The 20,928-nt window shown below is 54.0% G+C and overlaps 8 protein-coding genes across 8 annotated transcripts; 2 read left to right on the top strand and 6 right to left on the bottom strand.

Annotated features, from left to right (window-relative positions):
• Positions 1-2,989: 2,989 nt before the first annotated feature.
• Positions 2,990-5,099, bottom strand: SLS55_010236 (uncharacterized protein; the record flags this gene model as incomplete). The annotated part of the gene is made up of 7 exons (XM_066781625.1): positions 2,990-3,017; positions 3,245-3,577; positions 3,634-3,831; positions 3,896-4,116; positions 4,170-4,664; positions 4,762-4,910; positions 4,961-5,099. 7 exons carry the CDS (start codon positions 5,097-5,099, stop codon positions 2,990-2,992), a joined length of 1,563 nt encoding a protein of 520 aa, XP_066627908.1.
• A 691-nt stretch (positions 5,100-5,790) lies between these two features.
• Positions 5,791-7,068, top strand: FTR1 (high-affinity iron permease; the record flags this gene model as incomplete). Its single annotated transcript, XM_066781624.1, has 4 exons — positions 5,791-5,818; positions 5,874-5,998; positions 6,046-6,500; positions 6,558-7,068. 4 exons carry the CDS (start codon positions 5,791-5,793, stop codon positions 7,066-7,068), a joined length of 1,119 nt encoding a protein of 372 aa, XP_066627907.1.
• A 413-nt stretch (positions 7,069-7,481) lies between these two features.
• On the bottom strand, positions 7,482-7,877 carry SLS55_010234 (uncharacterized protein; the record flags this gene model as incomplete). The annotated part of the gene is made up of 3 exons (XM_066781623.1): positions 7,482-7,538; positions 7,591-7,680; positions 7,791-7,877. The coding sequence occupies 3 exons, from the start codon at positions 7,875-7,877 to the stop codon at positions 7,482-7,484; spliced, it is 234 nt and encodes a 77-aa protein (XP_066627906.1).
• Positions 7,878-11,057: 3,180 nt separating this feature from the next.
• Positions 11,058-12,011, bottom strand: SLS55_010233 (uncharacterized protein; the record flags this gene model as incomplete). The annotated part of the gene is made up of 3 exons (XM_066781622.1): positions 11,058-11,333; positions 11,508-11,955; positions 12,007-12,011. The coding sequence occupies 3 exons, from the start codon at positions 12,009-12,011 to the stop codon at positions 11,058-11,060; spliced, it is 729 nt and encodes a 242-aa protein (XP_066627905.1).
• Positions 12,012-12,828: 817 nt separating this feature from the next.
• Positions 12,829-14,196, bottom strand: SLS55_010232 (uncharacterized protein; the record flags this gene model as incomplete). Its single annotated transcript, XM_066781621.1, has 1 exon — positions 12,829-14,196. The coding sequence occupies one exon, from the start codon at positions 14,194-14,196 to the stop codon at positions 12,829-12,831; it is 1,368 nt and encodes a 455-aa protein (XP_066627904.1).
• A 1,471-nt stretch (positions 14,197-15,667) lies between these two features.
• SLS55_010231 (uncharacterized protein) lies at positions 15,668-16,251 on the bottom strand (the record flags this gene model as incomplete). Its single annotated transcript, XM_066781620.1, has 2 exons — positions 15,668-15,998; positions 16,244-16,251. 2 exons carry the CDS (start codon positions 16,249-16,251, stop codon positions 15,668-15,670), a joined length of 339 nt encoding a protein of 112 aa, XP_066627903.1.
• A 419-nt stretch (positions 16,252-16,670) lies between these two features.
• Positions 16,671-17,724, bottom strand: SLS55_010230 (uncharacterized protein; the record flags this gene model as incomplete). The annotated part of the gene is made up of 3 exons (XM_066781619.1): positions 16,671-16,833; positions 16,901-17,054; positions 17,112-17,724. 3 exons carry the CDS (start codon positions 17,722-17,724, stop codon positions 16,671-16,673), a joined length of 930 nt encoding a protein of 309 aa, XP_066627902.1.
• Positions 17,725-18,115: 391 nt separating this feature from the next.
• On the top strand, positions 18,116-19,041 carry SLS55_010229 (uncharacterized protein; the record flags this gene model as incomplete). Its single annotated transcript, XM_066781618.1, has 3 exons — positions 18,116-18,371; positions 18,435-18,794; positions 18,848-19,041. The coding sequence occupies 3 exons, from the start codon at positions 18,116-18,118 to the stop codon at positions 19,039-19,041; spliced, it is 810 nt and encodes a 269-aa protein (XP_066627901.1).
• Positions 19,042-20,928: the final 1,887 nt, after the last annotated feature.

Genomic DNA, 20,928 nt, shown 5'->3' with positions numbered 1-20,928 from the left:
GAAAGACGTTTGGTACCGGTCGGTTGTGTCATACATTCGCCCGGCTGAGTGGGGGTGGCGAGGTGCAGATGATGCGTTGTCGTCAGCTCAGCCTCGTTGCTGGGAGATAAGCTGTTGCCTGCCATGTTTGCCAACAGGCGACATATTATATCTCCGCTGTCTGTACACAACCAAAAACAACCACAAACGCCCAACCCGTCTTTCAAGCCACCATTGGCTCATGGTGGACGACGAACCTGGGTATCAACGGGGCCAGAAGAGCGGCCCGCCCCGAAAGATGCCGCTGTCCTCTGACTCTCACCAACACCATTCTGCGCCCACAACTGCAGTGCATCACAGCGGCGAGACCGCTCTGTGTCATCGATGCAACAACGAAGGGTATCCAACGCGCATTCTCGACGTTATCGAAAGGCGTGCTCAGCGCTCTTCGCTCAAAGACTGGCTTTCTAGCTATACCACCACAAGTCTCTCCTGCTCCTGCTGCAACTTGCTACAGTGTGCCCGCCGCATTTGTGCAGAGAGCCGAGTACCGGATAATGCGGCCTACTTCTACTTCTTGTCGGATCGTGGCCAATTCGCCGCTGAAAACGAGCAACTGGAAGTCCTCAGAATTACAGACAATTTGGGGATAAGCCTCCGCGAACCGCGAAAGTCATGCAAGGTTCCAGCCCGCACAGTTCTGGATGCGCAGGCCATTGGCGGTATTGTCGATCTTTCCATGTTCAAGGAATCAATCCACATCTGCCACACCACGCACGCTCAGTGCAATTCGCCAACCGAAAAACGCAACACAGTGGTTGGGTTTAGGGTCATTGATTGTCAAAAGAGAGAGGTTGTTCCGGCTCCTGATGGCTGCACATACGCTGCTCTCAGCTATGTTTGGGGCCCCCCATCAGTTCCCGTGGGCGACCTTCAGAACCTTCCCCAGACCGTGTCTGACGCCATGACCGCAACCATGGAGTTAGGCATCGACTTCTTGTGGGTTGATCGATATTGTATTGATCAAACCAACGAAAGAGAAAAGCATTCCCAAATCCTACAAATGGGTTTGATCTATGGCCAGGCAGAGGTCACAATAGTCGCCATCGGAGGAAAAGATCCCAGCTACGGACTTCCAGGAATATCGAGCCGACCATCCAGGAATGTGGCCATTGCTCGACTTGGCAGGTACACACTCCATTGTTTGCACGAGGCGTCCGAGGACCTCTTAGCCAAGTCGGTCTGGAACACCCGCGGGTGGACCTTCCAAGAATTTGTCCTCTCCAAACGCAGGTTGGTCTTCACAGACCAGCATGTGTTTCTCGAATGTCGACAATCAATGGTGGAGGAATGGCCTGCTTCTGCATGGAAGCGGACCTACGATCCTATTCCACACGAGAACATGGGGTGTAACCTACGAGCTACAATGTCTTTCCTTTCATTTGAACAAGACCCAATGATGCAGATCTTTGAGAACATTGAGCGCTACTCTCAACGTCGATTAACTTACTCTTCGGATACCTTGAACGGGATACTGGGTGTACTTTCAATGTTTGAAAGTTCCGTGGCTCCTGTGTACCACGTCTGGGGCATTCCGTACTACGTACATGGATTAGGCCATGAATCCCAGTTTGATCTCGGGTGGATTATGAGGGGCGAGGAACCAGTCCTGGGTGATATTTATGGCACAAAATCCATTGTCGCTCGACGGAATAACTTTCCCTCCTGGTCGTGGGCAGGTTGGAAAGGTGTGCCTATATTTCTCAGAGATATCAGGTTGTTTTTTGACGTGGGCGTCCAAGTGGAAACAAATCCTAACAAGAGCTTATTAGGATTGGAAGACTTCCCAGCCTATTCAGCATCGGGAGCCGGAATTTCGGCTTCTCATTTCCTCCATCTTGAAGGCTGGACTCATCCTCTCGATCTCGCCTCGGACCATGAGTCCGATGGTAGCAGCTTGTCGAGCCCTTACGTCCGGTTCTCAGGGTCAAACGATGCCCCGGAATTTATCAGGAGTGCGGCATGCTCAGAGTGGAGTCTCAAAAACGGGAATAGATCAATTAGGCGGCTGAGCGCACTTATGTTGTCTGGTACACACTTTCCCAATTCTAGGCTGTCCATTTGCTGCTTAGTCATCGAAAACACTGGCGCCGTGGCAGAACGATTTGGAGTGGTCCTGTTAACCATAAAAGTGTCGGAAGGGAGTGTATATAACTCCGATAAGGCCATATCCAAGATACGGGAACGGCTACCAATGACTAAGAGGGAGAGATTTCGGCTTGGTTAAGGTGGTAAAAGCTATGTAGCTTAAAAAAGAATTCACGGTTGTGTGAGGGCCTTTTGCATTTATGATACAGAGTTGTGAGATTTCCATGCCGTATAATTATTTCCCCTACAAATTGTTATGAGTAATAGAGTGTGATAGAGCGACCAAGTACTTCCTACGAGATATATATAAGTACTACTGAGTAGTTAAGAACTTCCATGTCCTTATTCTTCGAAAAGAAACTTCCCCGGCCCCGCTCTTTTTCAAGGAAAGATACAAGACATTCATGAAAGATGTTCAGTCACTCGTACTCGCAAGATGACGCAGCATCTTTACTAGGGCGAGGTTTAGCACTGAAGGTCGCTGGGAGCTCTCTTTAAACGCACCAGACCCATTCCGGTCGGAATGAGACCACCCCAACATCTAAATAACAATTGAGCATAACTTTAGCGGGGAAGGAAAAGATTGAAGCTTGTCATTCGTGATGTCCATGCTACTCACATGCAATTGCATTAGAAAAATAGCTCTTTTGCACAGTCGGCCCGGACTACATAAAGTAGATCAACAAATGAGAAGCTTTCCCCCCACTTCCATACCTGTGACACTTGTCTACATGAAATTAAGCGTCGATCCACTGCAAGCCGAATTAGATTCTCTCTCAATGGCGACAGAGGTGTCTCAGAACTATATGAACAAGTCCTTGTTTAGTTTCCTACCGCGCAGCATCCTAATCACACACACCACTCATTTGGCAATCGGAGCAGCACCGTACCTGCACCAGTCAGTCAGCACCAACCACCCAAGCACCCCCACCCAAACCCCAGCACAGAGCGCCAGTTCGCGTGAGAAAAAAAAAAAGGGAGGAGAGAGACTCACCAAGCAACCGCCCCCATCCCCACCGCCCCCGCCACACAACTAAACACCAACGCCACCACGCCCCTTGTCTCAAACCCCCCGGGCAACCTCGCCACCATGCGGTTCTCCCCGCTCAAATCCCACACATCCCCCACATTCCCCGCCGCGTTCCCTGCCGTCAATGTCCCGCTGGCGTTGCACACCTCGTAGTGGTTGTCGGGAACGACTAGGGTGTGTTGGAGTGCTAGTGGTGCCTCGACCAGCGTCGCCGCCAGCCCGCTCGCCATGTGCCACTCGATGTGGCAGTGGAACAGCCACACGCCCGGGTTGTCGGCGCGGAAACGCAGGACGAAGTTGCTCGAGGGGTACACGAGGACGGTGTCGCGCCGTATGGGGGTGCGGGGGAAGGACGCGGTGGTGGTGTTGGGGGCGTAGTGGCCGGCGTTCTCGGGGCTGCGGGTGATGATTTGGAAGGCGCTGAGGCGGGCGTGTGAGATTGGGACGGGGGGACGGAGGGGGGGTGGGGGGCTTACTGGCCGTGTAGGTGGAAGGGGTGGCGCCCGGTGTCGTCGTTGTTGAGGACGATGTCGATGATGGCGTTGTGCGGGAGGACGAAGGGGTTGGTGGCGTGGCCGTAGATGGTGGCGTTGGTGGCGGCGGCGCCGGTGGTGAGGACGCTGTAGAGGGTGGGGACTTTGGGGCGCGTGTAGGTTATGTCGTTGAAGAAGGCGCTGTGGGGGGGAGGGGAGGGAGGTTAGTGGGGGAGTAGAGGAAGGGTGGGGATTGGGTGCGTACTAGTTGGCGCCGTCGCCGAGGTTGTCCATGGTGAGGTCGAGGGTGATGGTGTAGTCTGCTTCGTCGTAGAGCTCGAGACCGTCGGTGGGTGTCAGGTTGAAGTCGTCGTATGGATCCAGCTCGTCGAGGATGGCTGGGCTTGGCTTGTCTTTCGAGTCGTCGTAGACGAGCCAGCCGGTAGCGTTCCAGTTCAGGTCATCCGGGAGGGTGTCGAACAAGGTCTGAGGGAGTGTCAGTGGTTTCATTTGGGGCACGTGGTCCAACATCAACTTACAGTGTCCATGCTGGCAACAATCGGGAAATTTGCGCTTGTGTCGTTCTTGGTGGTAAGAAGGACGGCGTAGCGCTGGGCACTTGCAATGTAGATCATGTCCGCCTCAGCTGCCTCGGTCCAGATGCCGTCCACCTCAACAATCTTCATGGTATGGCCTTCGACCCAGAAGTACTGGCCGGCAAAAGCACCGACATTCGCCAGGTGCACGAGATACGTCTTGCCCGGCTCGACAGCGAGGGTAAAGTCCGAAGTATCGTTAATGAGGGCGGCTTTGGGGACGGGCTCGGCGCCGGTGGGGTTCGAGACGCTGATGAACTGCTTAAGGAGTCCTGGCATTTGATCGTGATACCAATCGGACAAGCTGATGACGAACTCGTCGTCATATTGGCCGGCGTACGGGCTGTCGGGGTCCTGGATGATGAGGGCCTGTCTAAAACCATCGGGATACTGGCCTTTCGTGTGCGAGTGGTACCAGTACGTGCCCACCTGGTCGGCCTGCTAATTGTCAGAGCCAGCCCTTCTGAGTCTTGCCGCTCAGACTTGCCGTGAAGTTGTATATGAAGGTGGAGCCGGGAGGGATTTCGCACGCGACGACGCCTGGCGGGCCGTCCATGCTGTTTGTGCCATTCTGGTAGAAGCCGTGGAAGTGCAGACTGGTTGTCTCGTTTCCAAGCCCATTGGTCAGCTTCGTGATAACCCGATCACCTTTGGTGAGATTGAGCACTGGCAGCGGCCACTGTCCTGGTGGAAAGTGAGCTTGCAATGCCAACCTGTGAGTTGGGGTGTGTTACCGTTGATGCCGATCACGGGACGCTCCATCATGCCGTCGGGGTTAGCCGTGGTCCACGTAACATTCCAGTCGAGGTTGACCGTGGCTGCGCTGGCAAAGGAGCTCGCCAGCAATGCCAGCAGAGAAGGAAACGGGACCATGGTGGGTGTGAATGGTCGCAGCGGTGCAGCGAGGCGGGCCCACGAGCGCTTTGTGAGAACGCGGGGCGCGTCCGACGGCTTTTTTGCGTCCACCCACGGGAATGCCGGTGTGACTGGTTTCAAGTGGCTTCCTTTTAGTGATTGCGATGGCGGAATATGGTTGGCAGACGCGGACCCCGGTTAAGCCAGACCGCCGGCGAACACGACAGATGAACTGATAAGATCAAAGCAAGGCAGAGATTTGCCCATGGCCCCGTCGAACAGGTGAGGTGGAACTGATAAGATTAATGCAAGGCAGACCCAAGGCGGAGATCGACCCGTGGTGAAACGTTTCTGGCCAGTTGCAACACGCCCCCCGGACGGAGGTGGGGTCAGCAAAGCTTGGGGCGCACGCTTGATCCTATCAAGCCTCAGCCCACGCGCATGGGTCGGCCGCAATAAGCTTCGACAAGGTTGTGACCCCACCCAGTGATACACCACCTTCCCTCTCTTCGGCATCCCGTGTCTGCCTTGGGCCCAATGATTGGCCCGATCCGCGGCCGAAGTCGGCTTCCCGAGTCATCTGATAAGACAAAGTGTGTCCATCGCGTCCTCGGAACATGCCACTGCTGCACAGCATTTGAACGGCAGAGTCCCTTCTGGCCTTCTCAACTTGCTTGTTGCGAGCGATTTCTTCGCTTCCATTGCAAACATGACCGTCAACGTTTTCGCTGTTCCAGGTATGTATGCCTTTCCCACCCCGGCATCCGCCGATCGAAACCAACATCTCCCCAGTCTTCTTCATCGTGTTTCGAGAATGTCTCGAAACCGTCATCGTCATCTCAGTCCTGCTGGCGTTCCTGAAGCAGACTCTGGGAGCCGAGGGAGACACTGGGACATACAAGAAGCTTCTCAAACAGGTAAGCGCATCCCTCCACGGCCATCAGCACCCACCAACGGCCCGCAGGTCTGGCTCGGCGTCGCCCTCGGCCTCTTCATCTGCCTGTGCATCGGCGCCGGCATGATCGGCGCCTTCTACGGCTACGGCAAGGACCACTTCGCCTCGACCGAAGACATCTGGGAGGGCGTCTTCGGCATCGTCGCCTCGCTCATCATCTCCGTCATGGGCGCCGCACTGCTCCGCGTGAACAAGCTGCAGGCCAAGTGGCGCGTGAAGCTGACGCAGGCGCTGGAGCCGAAGACGACGGCCAGCGCCGGCGCCGAGAATGCCCGCACCCGCTTCAAGCGGTGGGCCGAGAAGTACGCCATGTTCCTGCTGCCGTTCGTCACCGTGCTGCGCGAGGGGCTGGAGGCGGTCGTTTACGTCGGCGGCGTCAGTCTCGGCCTTCCCGCCACCGCGTTTCCGCTGGCCGTCATTTGCGGCTTGGCTGCTGGCTGCGCCGTGGGCTATATCCTGTATCGGTAAGCTCGACTGGTTCTCTCTCGTCCGTTGGAATGCGCATCTGATGCAGTTCGCAGTGGTGGGAACTCGACTAAGCTCCAGATTTTCCTGATCATCTCCACCTGTTTCCTCTACCTTGTCGCCGCTGGGCTCTTCTCCAGGGCTGTGTGGTACTTTGAAAACAACACTTGGAACAAAGTCATTGGTGGCGATGCCTCTGAGACTGGTTCTGGGCCTGGGTCATACGATATCCGGCAGAGTGTCTGGCATGTCAACTGCTGCAATCCAGAGTTGAACGGCGGCGGTGGCTGGGGCATATTCAATGCCATTCTCGGATGGCAGAACTCGGCAACGTACGGTTCGGTGTTGTCGTACAATCTTTACTGGCTTGTCGTTATTGTGGCGTTCGTGTACATGCGCTACGAAGAGAAGCATGAAAGAGTTGCGCAGACGGCCGAAGATGCGGAGCGGACCGCTGATCGGGAGTCAAGCTCCCGCAGTGAGGCTGATGGGGTGGTGGAGCCGGCGCCTGAGAAGAGCAACTGGGAAGTGCCGCCATCTACTCAAGCAAGGGAGCTGAAAGAGTAGCGTTATAGCGTAGCCATTCCAGCGCTTTAGTGGAAGGAGAAGAAGTTTATGTCCGATACGCTGATCAAGTGAAAAGTTACTCATGTTCTCTTCTGCGGTGTAAACGTGGGATACCTTTTAGGATGAAAACCACCGTGTGGTGTAAGTACTGTTAGCTGTTTCGAAAAGCTTTTTACCATGGCTATTGGCAATGATATGAAAATTATTCTACGGCCCAGTAGTAGCAAAAGGTACACACAGTTTTACAAGGAACTACAATTGCATTCACGTTTCCATGAGCCATTAATTGTGGAGGTCTCGTAGTATTGTATCATCTACCTCTGTGAAATAAAAACGGCACCACCGACACCGCACCCTGCAGACTCGACGGTTTTATTCCAACCCATGTCCTCAGCGGCGCCACTTTGCCCCATTTATTTGCCAGGGCAGCCACGACCCCAACCGGTCTTGATGTCGCAGCAATCGGCGTTCTGGCGCAGCGTCAGTATGTGTTCGGAAAGAAACTTGATCAGCTTGACTTACGCATTGCGCACGGGTAATGCCGTAGTCCTTGCAGTACTTGTAGAGAGGGCAGTAGATCTGGGCAGTCAGGAAGTTGCCGCCGCTTCCAAGCTGCCTGTTGCATGCAGCTCTGGAGGAGAAGCAGCAGTTGTATTTATCAGTGCACTGCGGTCGTTAGTCAACAGATGACGGAGTTGGTCGTTGAGGAGTTGAAAACGTACGTCGCCATCCTTCTGGCGCGCCTCGAGAACGGGCGAGGCGGCGGCAGCGCCGAGCAGGGCGAAAGTGAAGAATGCGGTGAAGTGCATGGTTGCGAGTGAAGTGAATGGAGTGTTTGACGTTGGAATGAGTGAGGTTGGTAGGAGAGAAGAGAGTGAAAGCGATGCTGTGATGAAGAAGTGTCAATGAGCCTTATTTATATCCAGCGCTGCTCTATGGAATTACAATTTAAAGTCATGGACAATGTAAGCGAGTCAACGGCTTTGATCAGAGGGGCATAGATTGTTTGCGCCAAGGATCGGCAGGGGAGAAACCTGGGGGGCGGGAGTTGGCGGATAGTCTACTGCGTAGACCGATGACTGACGTTGGGATGGCGCTAACGACTCCAACGAATAGTATCCGAACAATTCGTGTTCAGCAAGGATCAGAATGGGGAGCGATGAACTGTAATCCACCCACACAGCCCTACGAAACAGCGCCACTCCAAAAAGAAGAATACTCAGCACCAGGAGGGCTGATGCCAAGACGCCAGACGCATTCAACGGGTACTAGTCTCAGCAATATCTACAGTGACAGTCTGCGATGCTACCACAAAATGTTGACGTAATCCAGCGGTGTAAGACAGACTTTTCCTCCCCTGCTGCCCGCAACTGAAGTGCAATAGCCAATATCCGGGGTGTGCTGTTTGTTGTGGTTATGTTCAAGTGCAGCTGTCGGTACTGATAAGGTATTCTGGAAGCCCAAGGGATCGGCCCGATTCATCGTATTACCCTGTTTTAGATCGACAACATACTTCACGCTAAGAGCCCTACCACTCTTGTCCCTTCCCTTTTGGCGCTTAGATCTAGACGCCATCTATGTCAGATCGCGCGCTAGCGATCGTACCTGTAAATAACCGTAGCTCGTTTAGGCATCCTCAAGTCAGAACACCGTTGCCAGTTGGACTGACACCGTCAACTTCTGAATCAGACAACAAGAGCCTTGGAAGACATAGAAGAGCCTTGTAGTGGTCTTTGTTCAAGTATAAAAGTTATCACTTTCTGTCTCTTCCCCGCCATCATCAAACAACTACCATTCTTTCATCCTACAGACCACTCATTCACCTCCAACCCTCAGCAACAATGAAGTTCACCACCGCCATCATCGCCTTCGCCCTCGCCGCCAGCGCATCCGCAGCCGTCCGTACCCCGCATCCCCCCTCTCGACCTCCCAATCCCCTTACTAACCGCGTTCCTCAAAACAGTGCACGATAGGCACCAGCACCGACCCTAACTGCTGCTGGGGCGGCAAGATCGGCCAGGACGCCTGCTTCCGCCAGGCCAAGAGCCAGGCGTGCCGCGACCCGAACGAGAAGAGGAACTTCTGCGCCAACGTGGGCATTCCGCGTAGCAAATGCGTAAGGACCTCCTCCACCCTCCCTCTTTCCCCCGAGAAAAATAACTCTCCCTCTCATCGGTCAAGAATGCTAATCAGCAACCGTTGTGCAGAATGCGGATTGCTGTGACACGAGGACGGGCTGGGGAAAGCCTTGCCCGAAGGGAAGGAACGCGTGCGAGGACCCGAATGACTGCCCTTATTAGGTGGAGTTTGTGAGAGTGATGTACTTCGGCTGCTGGACAGATTATCTGGGATATCGCCCACTAGTGTGGGCATCTTTTTTCGCGTTGTTGTGGACTGCAAGACTATCAGCACATTTGAGTAGTTTGAATAGTCACAAGCACATGGCTTCTGTTTTGATCATGATTATTCTTCAACGTAGCCAAATGCATGTTGTTTGTCATCGTGTATGCGCGTCAATTGTCTGCGTAGATGAAGCCGTAATTTTCTACAAGGCTCCGGCATCCATCGTGTCGTTGAGGGGAGAAAGGCCAGACACCTCAGCATGCTCCAGCGAGCGTAAAGCTATCAATGAGAATGTCAACTCTATTCAAGTCGGTGAGCATCGTGACTCGTCGAACGTCCTACTACTACTATTCAGCCTTGCCAAGCTGCCGGCTTTGGCGTGGCGTCATTCACCGGCTTGCGAGTCAGTCTCAAGTCCGTGCCCTTACCCCATGATAGAACGCCTTGTTTGACGATCACAATGTTATTAGGACGGCTGTCTTGTGGTGGCTTGCCAAGTACCAGCCCTGTGATGAACAGCTTGGGTGGCTATAATTATACGAACTCTGGGGCGCCATACTTTGCTTGGCTCAGTTGGGCGCTGCGGTAACGGCGCTGAGGTACAGGAAGATAATGCCACATTTAGTGTAGCTGAAGTAAGCTCAGGCACCATTTTAACTACAGAAATAGCTCACGACTACCAGGCACGGGCATTCGGCCGCCCAGGAGTTTTGAGTGGGGTGGTAGTCTGGAGTCGCTTGATCTTTCGACTACCGCGGGCGTAATTCAAAGAGAGTGCGCTGCATGACTTCAACACCAAGTCGGTAAAACTGGGACTGGAGAGTAGCGGAAATGAAATGGCGCTGAGGTGAAACTCTCATTGAGTTCATCATACGACGTTCCGCCAAGGTTTAGATGTCAGCCAAAACACTACCTCAGGATAGTGGACTCTTGTCTCGCGTCAGTGGCGTTATTCTCATGATGTGATGGCTTCGTCAGTCGGTCTAAAAGATAAGATGGGTTTGAAAGACACCGGCAGGACGCGAGTTTTGGTCCGCTGGCCGTATTTTACCAATTTTTTCCTCGAACATATCCGAAGTCATGAGGAAGATGCGGCGAAGCTTCTTGGATAGTATGTCGTCCTGTGTAGTGGCATGCTGTTTTTAGATATCGTAAATGTCGGGCTTCTTTTCGACGCCGCGATACCCCTCGTGTTAACTTCTGGAGACTCTTAAGGATCTCCGGGGCTGGCGTTTCACCGGAGTCAGGGTGGCATAGCTCATTGCAAACCCCGCCAGCGTGATGATTTTAGTTAATTACATTTTATCAATAGAAGTAATGGCACCCGAAACAAATTGGCAGCGTACCGTTATCCAGCTTCGACGGTACTCCAAAAGGCGACAGATTGTAAACCCAGCTATCATAAGCAAGCAGTGCACGTCGACAGGAAAGCATACTAGAAACACGTCTCTCGCTCCATCTATAACGAGAAAAAAAAGGTTGTGCGCTTTCTATAGACCGCCCGTACTCCTTCCGAATCAAATTTATATGTGGATAACTTTACGAGCGAGCAGTAGCTATGCAATTAGATCCTCCCATGGCTATAAAGGCTCTCAAAACCACTCAATCATGCTTTTAGGGAAAATGAAAGGAATAAGTACCTCATTTTAATCCAGAAGGCGTGCCACCTTTCTACAGACGTCCGGCGGAAACGACCCTCCTTCCGCAAGCAAATCCCTGAAGTTCTTCGAGGCCATGAGGCCTTGGAAATAGTTCGTAGCGAAGTCCGAAATGATGCTGTGCAACGGCGACGGATGGGTATCTCCATCTTCGTGATTGTACACGAGCCGTATGATGTTACAGATGTCTCCCATGCGCGGAAGAAAGCACCCGAGATTTTTCAGCGCCCTCGAAAGCTTTCGTTCGGCCAGCTCCTTGAGTTCCTAAACGAGGTAGGTCCCAGCGAAGTGATAGACAGAGATGTGGCAGGCAAGTGTCTGAGTATAGTTTAAGTCTGACGATAGTGCTTTCAGTTGGGACGTTAAGACCTGGAAAGGTAGCGGCGGGTGTGGTGGTGGCGGTGGTGGCGGTGTGGGTGGACTGTCTGCCATCGCGACCGGATCTTGGGCCTCGCTCTCCCAATACCCTTCCTCTGGAACAGGCTCTGGAGCTGCGGGTGGCTCATCAGCGTACTCTGTGACTGCTGGCTCCTCGATCGGTATCCCTCTCCCCTTCTTCTTCTTCTTTTTCTTGGACGAGGAAAAGGCAAATCCTCTCCAGCTGTCATCTTCCGGAGGTGGAGCGGGACCGTCGAAGTAGGGTGCGTTAGGGTCCCGGGTCGGGGCTGCAGTGCTATAGTCGCCCGAATGGATGAACTCGGCGAATCGGCAGAAGGTCCCGGGATCCACGTGCTCTAGGTAAGCAGCACCTTCTTGGGACTCCTTCATGCCGTTGGTCATCATGCTCCCAAGTGGCTCCGAGTAGCGAGAAACAAGGTTCTTGTACAGGATGAAATGAATCCTGTCGGGGCCAATGTAGAAGTTGAACGTTCCAGCTTGAAAGGTTCTGATGGGAAACGTCAGCGGAAGTCAGCACAGTATATTGAAGACGCCATACTCCATATTGGTTGCGGACATGTTGGAAAAGGTGGAACGTCTAGCGTTCGCCTTGTCGCGCCCTTTGCGACACGGAATTTCGACTGAGGCTGGGATTGGTGGTTTTTGGCTCTACCGCTGTGCACGAGAGCTGGGTCCTTCATATGTCGCGAGTAATGAACTTCATCGGTCGATTTATTGCAGGAGACTGCGGGGTACCGATGGGTGCAGGTAACAATGCGCCAATAGCCACCCGCCACGGGGTTTCAGTCTGCACTCCTTACATGACTGTCCACGTAGGCCTCGATTCATGGTACGCTGAGATTGCGAAAGACAGGATGAAGCAAGCTACATATGTCTGTCAGATTAATTTGCTCCAAGACGTGTTGCGTGCGTTGGGAGATGCGGTCGCGAAAAGCAGTGGAGATGCAACTCGTGCGAGGTTCCTTCGGCTGCACGCTGCACACGCATAGTAGCGGGATATTCTCCATCTCCAACTTGGCAGACTGCTCGCACGACAATCTAATCGGGAAATAGCGACGTAAAGGAGCCAAATGACGTAACCAGCATTGATTGGCACAGAAATCTTGCATTTCTTATGTATGCAGCCACTGCAAGCAATATTAAGAGTAAATACGCGATTCACCACATTATGGGATACACTGGTTGCCTACAGTATCGTCTTTGACATAGAAAACGATCTTTTGGAGCAAAGACTTACCAAAATAATGTCGAGTCCCAGAAGAACCAAAGAAACGATATGATCATTATTAAGGTTGTTATCAAACTTTCTTTGAAGCACAACAAAGTGAACTGTCATCTGCTGACCACTAGCGCAACTCGGTCAATTTTGCGCCCAGAAAGCCTGCACATACTCTTGAGGTATTGCAGCAACCTTCGCCTTTTTGGCCAGTTCGTGAACAACAAGTCTCGCAGGCTTTACCCTGTGGTCATACGTGAACGCCCACGCCAGTCTCGCACCGCTCTCTTCACCGCTCCGCCCGGCCACCTCCCGACGCTGGTCCATCAACAACTCTCTCATATGCGCAATGAGGCCCACAAGCTTCTTCAACGCCTCCTGGTTCCGATCCTCCCACTCAGGAAACTTGTCTCCAACGCGCTCGACCTTGATATCACTGAAGATACCCTCGTCGTGCACACCACTGATGAGGTACGGCGTGCGGCCAAACCACATCTGCGGGATGGCTTTCGAAACCAGGTACGCCTTTTTGCTGCGCACCTTGATCTCGGCCAGCTGCCGACCCGGCGGCTGGTAGTCGACATCGCTTTTCAACATCTCGAGAGCACCGCTGGCCCGTTTCTTCTCGCGACCTTGCCGCCCCCCCGACGCCGACGCTTTCGGGGCCGTCGAGACAGACCCACGCGAGGCACCGTGCCGAAGGCAAAGCCCAGCAACGGCATCCACGATATCGGCGCCGGGCAGCTCCTCAATCTCCTCTCCGCACCGTTCCGCGGGCTCCGCATTTGTCGAATCGGCAACCTCGTCGGGCGACTCCTCCTCGTACCACGCGTCGACTTCGAACTGGACGACGCACTTCAGTCCCCCCAAGTTGTACGCGATGCTGCGGTGATGGCTGGTGCTCCCCTCCAGCCCCGGGGCCGGCGTCGTCATGGCGGCTTCGAAGCCGTGCCCAAAGGACACGTGCTGTGCGCCGTTTGTCGGCGGCAGGAAGGCGCAGACGCTGCGCTCGCGGCGCAGCAGCACGAGCGTGTTGCGCACGAGGGTCGCGTCGATGCGGAAGGTCTGGCCGACGCGGGCGTCGACGAAGTCCAGGAGCTTGCGCAGGCTGTTGCGGTTGGCGAGGAGGTCGACGTCGCGGAGGGTGAACGAAGGGTTTGTGGTGCGCAGGGACGAGAAGAGCGGGGTGAAGGGGCAGGATGGCATCTTCCACGCGTTGTGGTCGATGGGGTGGGCGCCTGTGTCTTGGGGGATGGTGACGGGGAGCGTGGGAGATGTCCATCGGGGAGGTGCGCCGGGCACGTAGATGGATGGGTGATTGCGCTGAGCCCAGCTGTAGGAACAGACGTCTTCGAAGGCGGAGTCGCTGCTGACTTGGACTGATCCTGGGGTAAGTGTGTCGGCGTCGAAAGTCGCGATTTGCTTGCCCAGACCGCGTTTCAACCAGGCGGTCTTATCAGTAAGTCCTTTTTTGCCACTTGTACCCTTCTTTGATCGATTGGCTGGCGCCATTGACTATGCTGCGAGGTTGCAAAGTGACAAGGGCAAGACGTTCTTGTAGGGAAGTTGATATGGATTGCTAAATCTGGACGCTGAAGGAATCATGCAGGATGAGCGGGGTAGTTTGCTATTAATATATTTACCGCTTGGCGCGCGCTTAATGGTCACGTGCAGTGTTCGACTGCGTTGAAGGGCTGTTTGTTTGTTTGTGCAATACTCATACGTAGCCAAATATAGACATGAGGCTCTACCAATCAACTGTAAGCCGTTTTGCTTGTGTATGCGGAAGCAAGCAGCCGACAAAGGCTTAATGTTTAGGGTTAACCCCGATCCGTGGAAACTGTCTCGGTGCAGTCTTCTGGGCCTATAAGATTCTACTTCTCGACCGCCTTTGTTATCGACTTATGGGGTCACAGATTCTATAGAAGGGTCCTCACACATTAAATCTATTTCTCTCACTCTACATGGCATTGTAATCATGAATTGCGGTATTTGCTGGACTCTGCTTTGCGAAAATATCCGCAATGTTGGGCCATGGACCTGTCGCGCCTTGCCGTCGCACAATCGATCGGTAAGCAAGGCATGCTCCCGTAGATGCTTCCATCTCCCTTTTTAAGCTCTAAGAAGTCATACTTCTCAGTTTTGCTGCGGTTACTTCTGATCCGTAAAAGTCAGAAAACAATGACAAGAATATACAGCAAAGCGCCAAGGTTGACTGCCACACCAATGAGCCCGATAGCGAGATGGTGGTTTTACTTCACACCGCAGAGCTGTACTCTGATGGGAACTTGCTGAAGGTAGCATGGCTGGAGAAGTTGAAGACATGTTACTGATGCCGCCTTGCGAAAGCCTATGCCAGTGGAGCTTCTCTACGAAAAATAGGGCCTGAAATGCCATGAATGATTTCTCAGTGTCGAAGCTTTCTACGATAAGAAGAGCCGACTGAGAGGTAAACTCGGATGACCGAGTCATTCATGAATCTGAAATATGCTCTGAACTCATCGGGTGTCCCTTTCGTCGAGCAAGGTAGTCAGGCTCCTCATTTCTGTTACCGTCTGTAGGCTGCCACGGCCCGAATCTCACAGAATCCGAAATCTTAAAGATAATATGGTTCCTCCAGAACAAGGAGTCAAAATCCTAGAAGGTAGAGAAAGAGGGATCTGCCCTCGAGAACGGTAAATCGACACCTTCCATGGAAAGAATTTCTTCAAATGGCCGGGGAAAACTATCAGGACTGAAATCCAGTACGTAGCAATGGAATTCTAAACTCTCGATAGCTATTTGATCCTGTTTAACACTTGTGGAACGCCTGGCACGTCTCCCGTGCTATAAATAAGCTACGCTGTTTAGCCAACACGCTCTCACAAAGCCCACGTCGTCAACTCCCCAGCTTCCCTCAACTGCACATACACCCACCCCTGCCCCAGCTCCATCCACCAACCCAGCGCCGCAGCCATCACCATCCCATCCCCCACCCACCACCCTAAAACGCAAACACCTTCCCCCCCTCCTTCCCCTCCCCACCCTCCTCCACGCCCCTTATCCGCTCCTTCAACCTCCCCGCAATCGCCTTCGCATAACCCTCCCTCTCCACCACCCCCGGCACCTTCCCCCCGATATCCGGCAGCGGCGGGCCCGAGCCCTCCTTCGCCAAGCGTTCCGTAATCGTGTTATCGACGCGGAAAAACGGCACAGGCAGATCGCTCTCTTTGCCGCCGCACGCCGCGACGCACGCGTTGAACAGATCCGAGAACGCGTCGTCCGAGTAGCCGCCGCCGGTGACGACGGCGCGGGGTGGGGGGGTGAAGGTGTTGCTGCCGAGTTGCGTGTGCAGGGATGAGGCGGGTGGCGGGGTGCCGGCGAGGATGAGGGGGACTTCGGCGAGGGAGGAGGGGAGGGAGTGGCCGGCGTAGACGACTGTGTGGCAGGGGTTAGAGGGGTGATGACGGAGGGGTTGGTTGGTGGCGGGGTGTGGCGCCTTTGGTGGCGTGGCGTGGCGTGGCGGGGTGGGTGGGGGGCCAATCAGGACGTACCGTCGTATTCGGGTAGCATGTTCGACTTGACCATGGAGGCCACTTTCTGCGTCGCGCCGCAGACGATGATGGGGATGGGGCGGGACATTGTGTGCGAGTGGGTCGTAGGCGATGGTGTTGCTGGGAGGATTGGGCGCAGGGGCGATGATGCGTGCGGAGAGATGATGTAAAGCGTCTCCGAACCATTGGTCCTTTATATACTTATGGCGGCTTAGCGAGGTGACTAATCGTTCGGACAAGCCTGAAGGCCGAGCTACCGAGACAACGTTGACGTGAGACTTACCCCAACTACATTCAGGCTATTGTATATCTTACGCCCGCCGCATGTATTTTCAATTGCAGGAGCTTATCCTAAAACCGGTTCAAAGTGTACTCGATTGGGGCGACCTGCAGGCTTGAAAGGCTGGCTATATATCCTGTACCGCATCGCAAAGTGCGCTACCAATCCATTCTTCAGAGTCCCTGTGCAAGGTTCCTGTACGCAGCCGGGAGCTGCTCTAGCGCATGGCTGCGCATAAAGTCCTCCCAAGAGACGGGCTTGATTTCCGGGTATTTGGCGTTGTCCACCTCCGGGCCAAGGTATGTCTGGCCGTTGATGCAGTAGTACATGTAGTACCTGACTTGTGTCAGAGAAAGTCGGAAATCCCATACGGAATGTGAGTGGCGGGGGAGGAGAGGCTTACAGCGGCATATATTGGAACACGTTCGCCGGATCCTGTTCACGAAGTGCGTGCATGCGCTTGTACAGATCTTCAAGGGAGCCGAGTCTCTTGAGCGTTGGCTTCGCTTTGTAGACTTCTTCGTATGACTCGGCAATGCCTTGGACAGAGGACCGGCCTCCGATGACTGCTCTACATTAGCAAGACGAAAAAGCGAAACTGAGCTCGTGCTTACACTTCTGAATGCCGACGGCAGCCGGGTCCCTCGCAACGGCAGCCGTGTACTCGGCCGCATTGTTGTACGACGTGCTCTCCAAAATCTCGGTTCCCTCACCCCAGTACTGGAAGGTGGCAGTCTGCGCGTCGAGAATGTTGAAGAAGGGGCTGAATACAGTGTCCATGAAGGCGCCGACCAGGACGTGGACGCCCTTCACCACCTTCTTCGTCTCGAGGTACGCCTTGACGTGTTTCATGGGGTCCTTGACCCAGAGCTGGCCGATCTCGAGCTTGGTGTAGTCCAGGGACCAGTCGCTGGCGATGTACCGCGGCACCTTCTGCTCCTCGCACGCGTCGATAAGAGTCTTTTGCCCCTCGACCATCAAGTTGTCGTCGCCCAGATAGCAGCACACGACGACATCAAGGCCGCTGACAAATGCGCGTACCTGGTCGGCGTCAAAGGCTTCGCCTTGGACGATTGAGACCTGAGGGGATGACTGCAAAGGAGCGGACACCTTGCTTGCGTTTCGGCAGTAGCCTCGGATGGAAACGTCGGGGTGCTTCAGCAGGTGCGAGGCGAGGCAACGGGCAAACTTGCCGGTGATGCCGGCGATTCCAACGGTGATGGCCATGGTGAGACGGAGATGGATTGACGGGTTGATTGGTCCATCTTTCTCGGTGTGGCTTGCAGGATTTTATACCAAAGTTTGGCTGTTGTATCGAAGAAACAAGACAAGAGAGCGTAGGGGAAGGTAGTGGGGCAGAGCGATTCGGTAACTCGGTCTCGCTCGCGTCTCCGATCAAAGCGAGCGCGAGGCTGACAAAGTGCCGGTCGCTTCTCGGCCTTCACATGGCGAGGGCACACGGACACACATGCCATGTTTCAAACATGGAGCAACTAAGCCATCACTGAACTCTCTGTTCAATTCATATTGACCTCTTGCGAGAAGAGCCACTCTGTTTGTCGTAAAATCCATCATCCGCAAATTCGCAGCTCCTGCCACCAATTCGTGCATATCCAGCATGGCGACGACCTTCAAGAATCCAGCCATCCAACCCGGCTCGACTGTGCTGGTCACCGGCGTGAATGGATTCATTGGCTCCCACGTAGCCGACCAATTTCTCCGCGCAGGATATTGCGTGCGTGGCACGGCTCGGGACACCGCCAAAGTTTCTTGGATTGCCGAGCTCTTCACCGAGACCTACGGAGCGGGTCGATTTGAGCTGTTCTGCGTTCCAGACATCGCCGCAGGGGGAGCCTTTAACGAAGCTGTAAAGGGTAAGTTCCCCTCACGAGACGGAAGAGCAGACACAGTCTGGTCATTTGCTGACTGTCGAGCAGGCGTGTCGGCTTTCGTGCACGTCGCGTCGAACGTGTCGTTTGATGCAGACCCGGCGAAAGTCATTCCTCCCGCCGTGGGTGGAGCAATGAACGCCTTAAAAGCTGCCAATGGTGAGCCCAGTGTAAAGCGATATGTGCTCACATCTTCGTCATTTGCCGTTTCGTTACCGAAGCCGGACACGGCGGTGACAGTGACAAAGGATACCTGGAACGAGGAATCCATTCGTATTGCTGAGAGTCCGTCGAACTTCCCAGAGCAAGCTTTCCACAACTACGCAGCGAGCAAGGCTTTGGCCGAGAAGGAGGTGTGGAGGGCTTACCATGAAGGTCGGACCAGACCGGACTTGGTGGTCAATACAGGTAAGAGTGCCGTGCTTGGGTGGATCGTGGATATACTAATAGACGGATCGCAGTGCTACCAAGCGCCAATTTCGGGAAGATCCTTAGTGTGCCCAACCAGGGGCACCCATCGACATCGAAGTTTATCGAGTACCTTTGGAAGGGTGAGAACATTGATCAGATTGCCGGGATCCCACCACGTAAGTCCATCAAGAGGCTACATTGCCTCACCCAGCAGGCAATTCGCAAAGGACTAACGGTGGAGTAGAATATTTCATCGATGTGCAAGATGACGCGCGTCTTCATGTGGCGGCGGCGATTCATCCCGGCGTCGTCAATGAGAGAATCTTTGCTTGGGCAGAGCCGTACAACTACGACACGATCCTGGATATTCTACGCAAGCGGAACCCAGAGAGAGACTTTGTTCCCGGTTTTCAGAGTGGCCGGGACATATCTGTTGTTGAGCCCCGATCTCGGGCGGAACAGCTGTTGCGAGATTTAGGCAGCGAGGGTTTTACATCGCTGCAGGAATCCATAATAATGAATGCAGAGGGACTTCTCTAGCGTTTTCCAATGGGCATACATTACTTACGAGGCTTACCTGATTGATCTGGCGAGAAAACGAGCTTTTGGTTGTTCAGAAACAACGAACCTTTTTTTTTCTTCAATCTCAAAGCACTTACGACGAAGGAAGCTGCGCTCGAGAGATGGCTTAAAACTAGAAGGCACAAAGACACCGCAAATCAGAATGAACTCAAGACAATGAATTGTTTATTAAAGAAGTGATGACCCCCGCCGAAGCGAGTTTCCCACCCACCCGGGCTTTCATAGGAGCAGCCCTGACTCAGAGAGATGGAGGTAGAGGATGACGAGAAAGTAGAGAAAAAGGTGATAGCCCCCCGCCGTTGTCAAAGCGGGTTTCCCACCCGCCCGGGCTTTCATAGAAGCAGCCCTGACTTAGAGAGAACGAGGAGGAGGATGACGAGAAAGAAGAGAAGTTGATAACCCCGCCGATGTCAAAGCGGGGATCCCACACACCCGGGCTTCAAGAGTAGCCCTGACTCAGGAGGAGGAGAAAGAGAAAGAGGTGATGCCGATTGCGTAAAATTTGAATTGACTGGAATTGACTTGAATTGGAATCTCGGTGATGACCTGTGAAATTGATTAGCAAGCTGGCTGAGTGAATGAGGAGAAGAAGGGGAAGGAGAAGGAGAAAGAGAAGAAGGAGGAGGAGGAGGAGGCAGAGAAAGAGATGATGACCCTCGCCGAAGCGAGTTTCCCAGTTTCCCACCCACCCGGGCTTTAGAGCAGCCCTGACTCAAGAGGCGGAGGAGGATGGAGAGGAGACGGAGAAGAAGAGGGAGGAGGACGAAGATGTGATGACCCCACGCTAAAGCGAGTTTCCCACCCGCCCGGGCTTTCATGGGAGCAGCCCTGACTCAAGAAGAGGAGGAGGAGGAGGAGGAAGATGTGATGGCCCCCCGCCGAAGCGAGTTTACCACCCACCTAGGCTTTCATAGGAGCAGCCCTGACTCATGACCCCTCACTGAAGCGAGTTTCCCACCCACCCGGGCTTTAGAGTAGCCCTGACTCAAGAGGCGGAAGAGGATGAGGAGGAGACGGAGAAGGTTGAAGAGTCAGGTGGAATGATATTTGAATTGATTTAAGTCTTGAGTTGACTTTAATTGCAATCTCGGTGGTAACCTGTGAAACTTATTAGCAAACTGGGTGGATGAGGGGAAGAGGGAGAAAGAGGTGATGACCCCCGCTAAAGCGAGTTTCCCACCCGCCCAGGCTTTAGGAGCAGCCCTGACTCATTGTTAGCCCCTGCTGAAGCAGGAATCCCACCCACCCAGGCTTTTGACGAGCAGCCCTGACTCGAAATGCGCCCTCACTCTCCCGAGCTTGTAAGAACCGTGAGGTCTATACCAAACTAAGGATGCACGCAGGTCGATATGCCATCTGGTGTGAGCCAGGAAACCGATGTCAATGCACCCTCAGCTCGCCGTGAGCCGGCCCTCAGAGGTATAGATTGTCCACCGGAGTTGCCTAGCCATGAGGTCGGACTCTGTGAGATCTTGGATCGCAGGCTGAGAGCCATGGACGAGACGGCCGGGTAGTTTCCAGATGGGTCTTCCGGTCTGACATCCACCAC

Source organism: Diplodia seriata (assembly GCF_021436955.1).
Source record: "Diplodia seriata strain FDS-637 chromosome Unknown scaffold_12, whole genome shotgun sequence".
Classification (NCBI taxonomy): Eukaryota; Fungi; Ascomycota; class Dothideomycetes; order Botryosphaeriales; family Botryosphaeriaceae; genus Diplodia; species Diplodia seriata.
The sequence above is the reverse complement of the archived record's forward strand: the minus strand, read 5'-3'. Positions and strand labels throughout refer to the sequence as shown.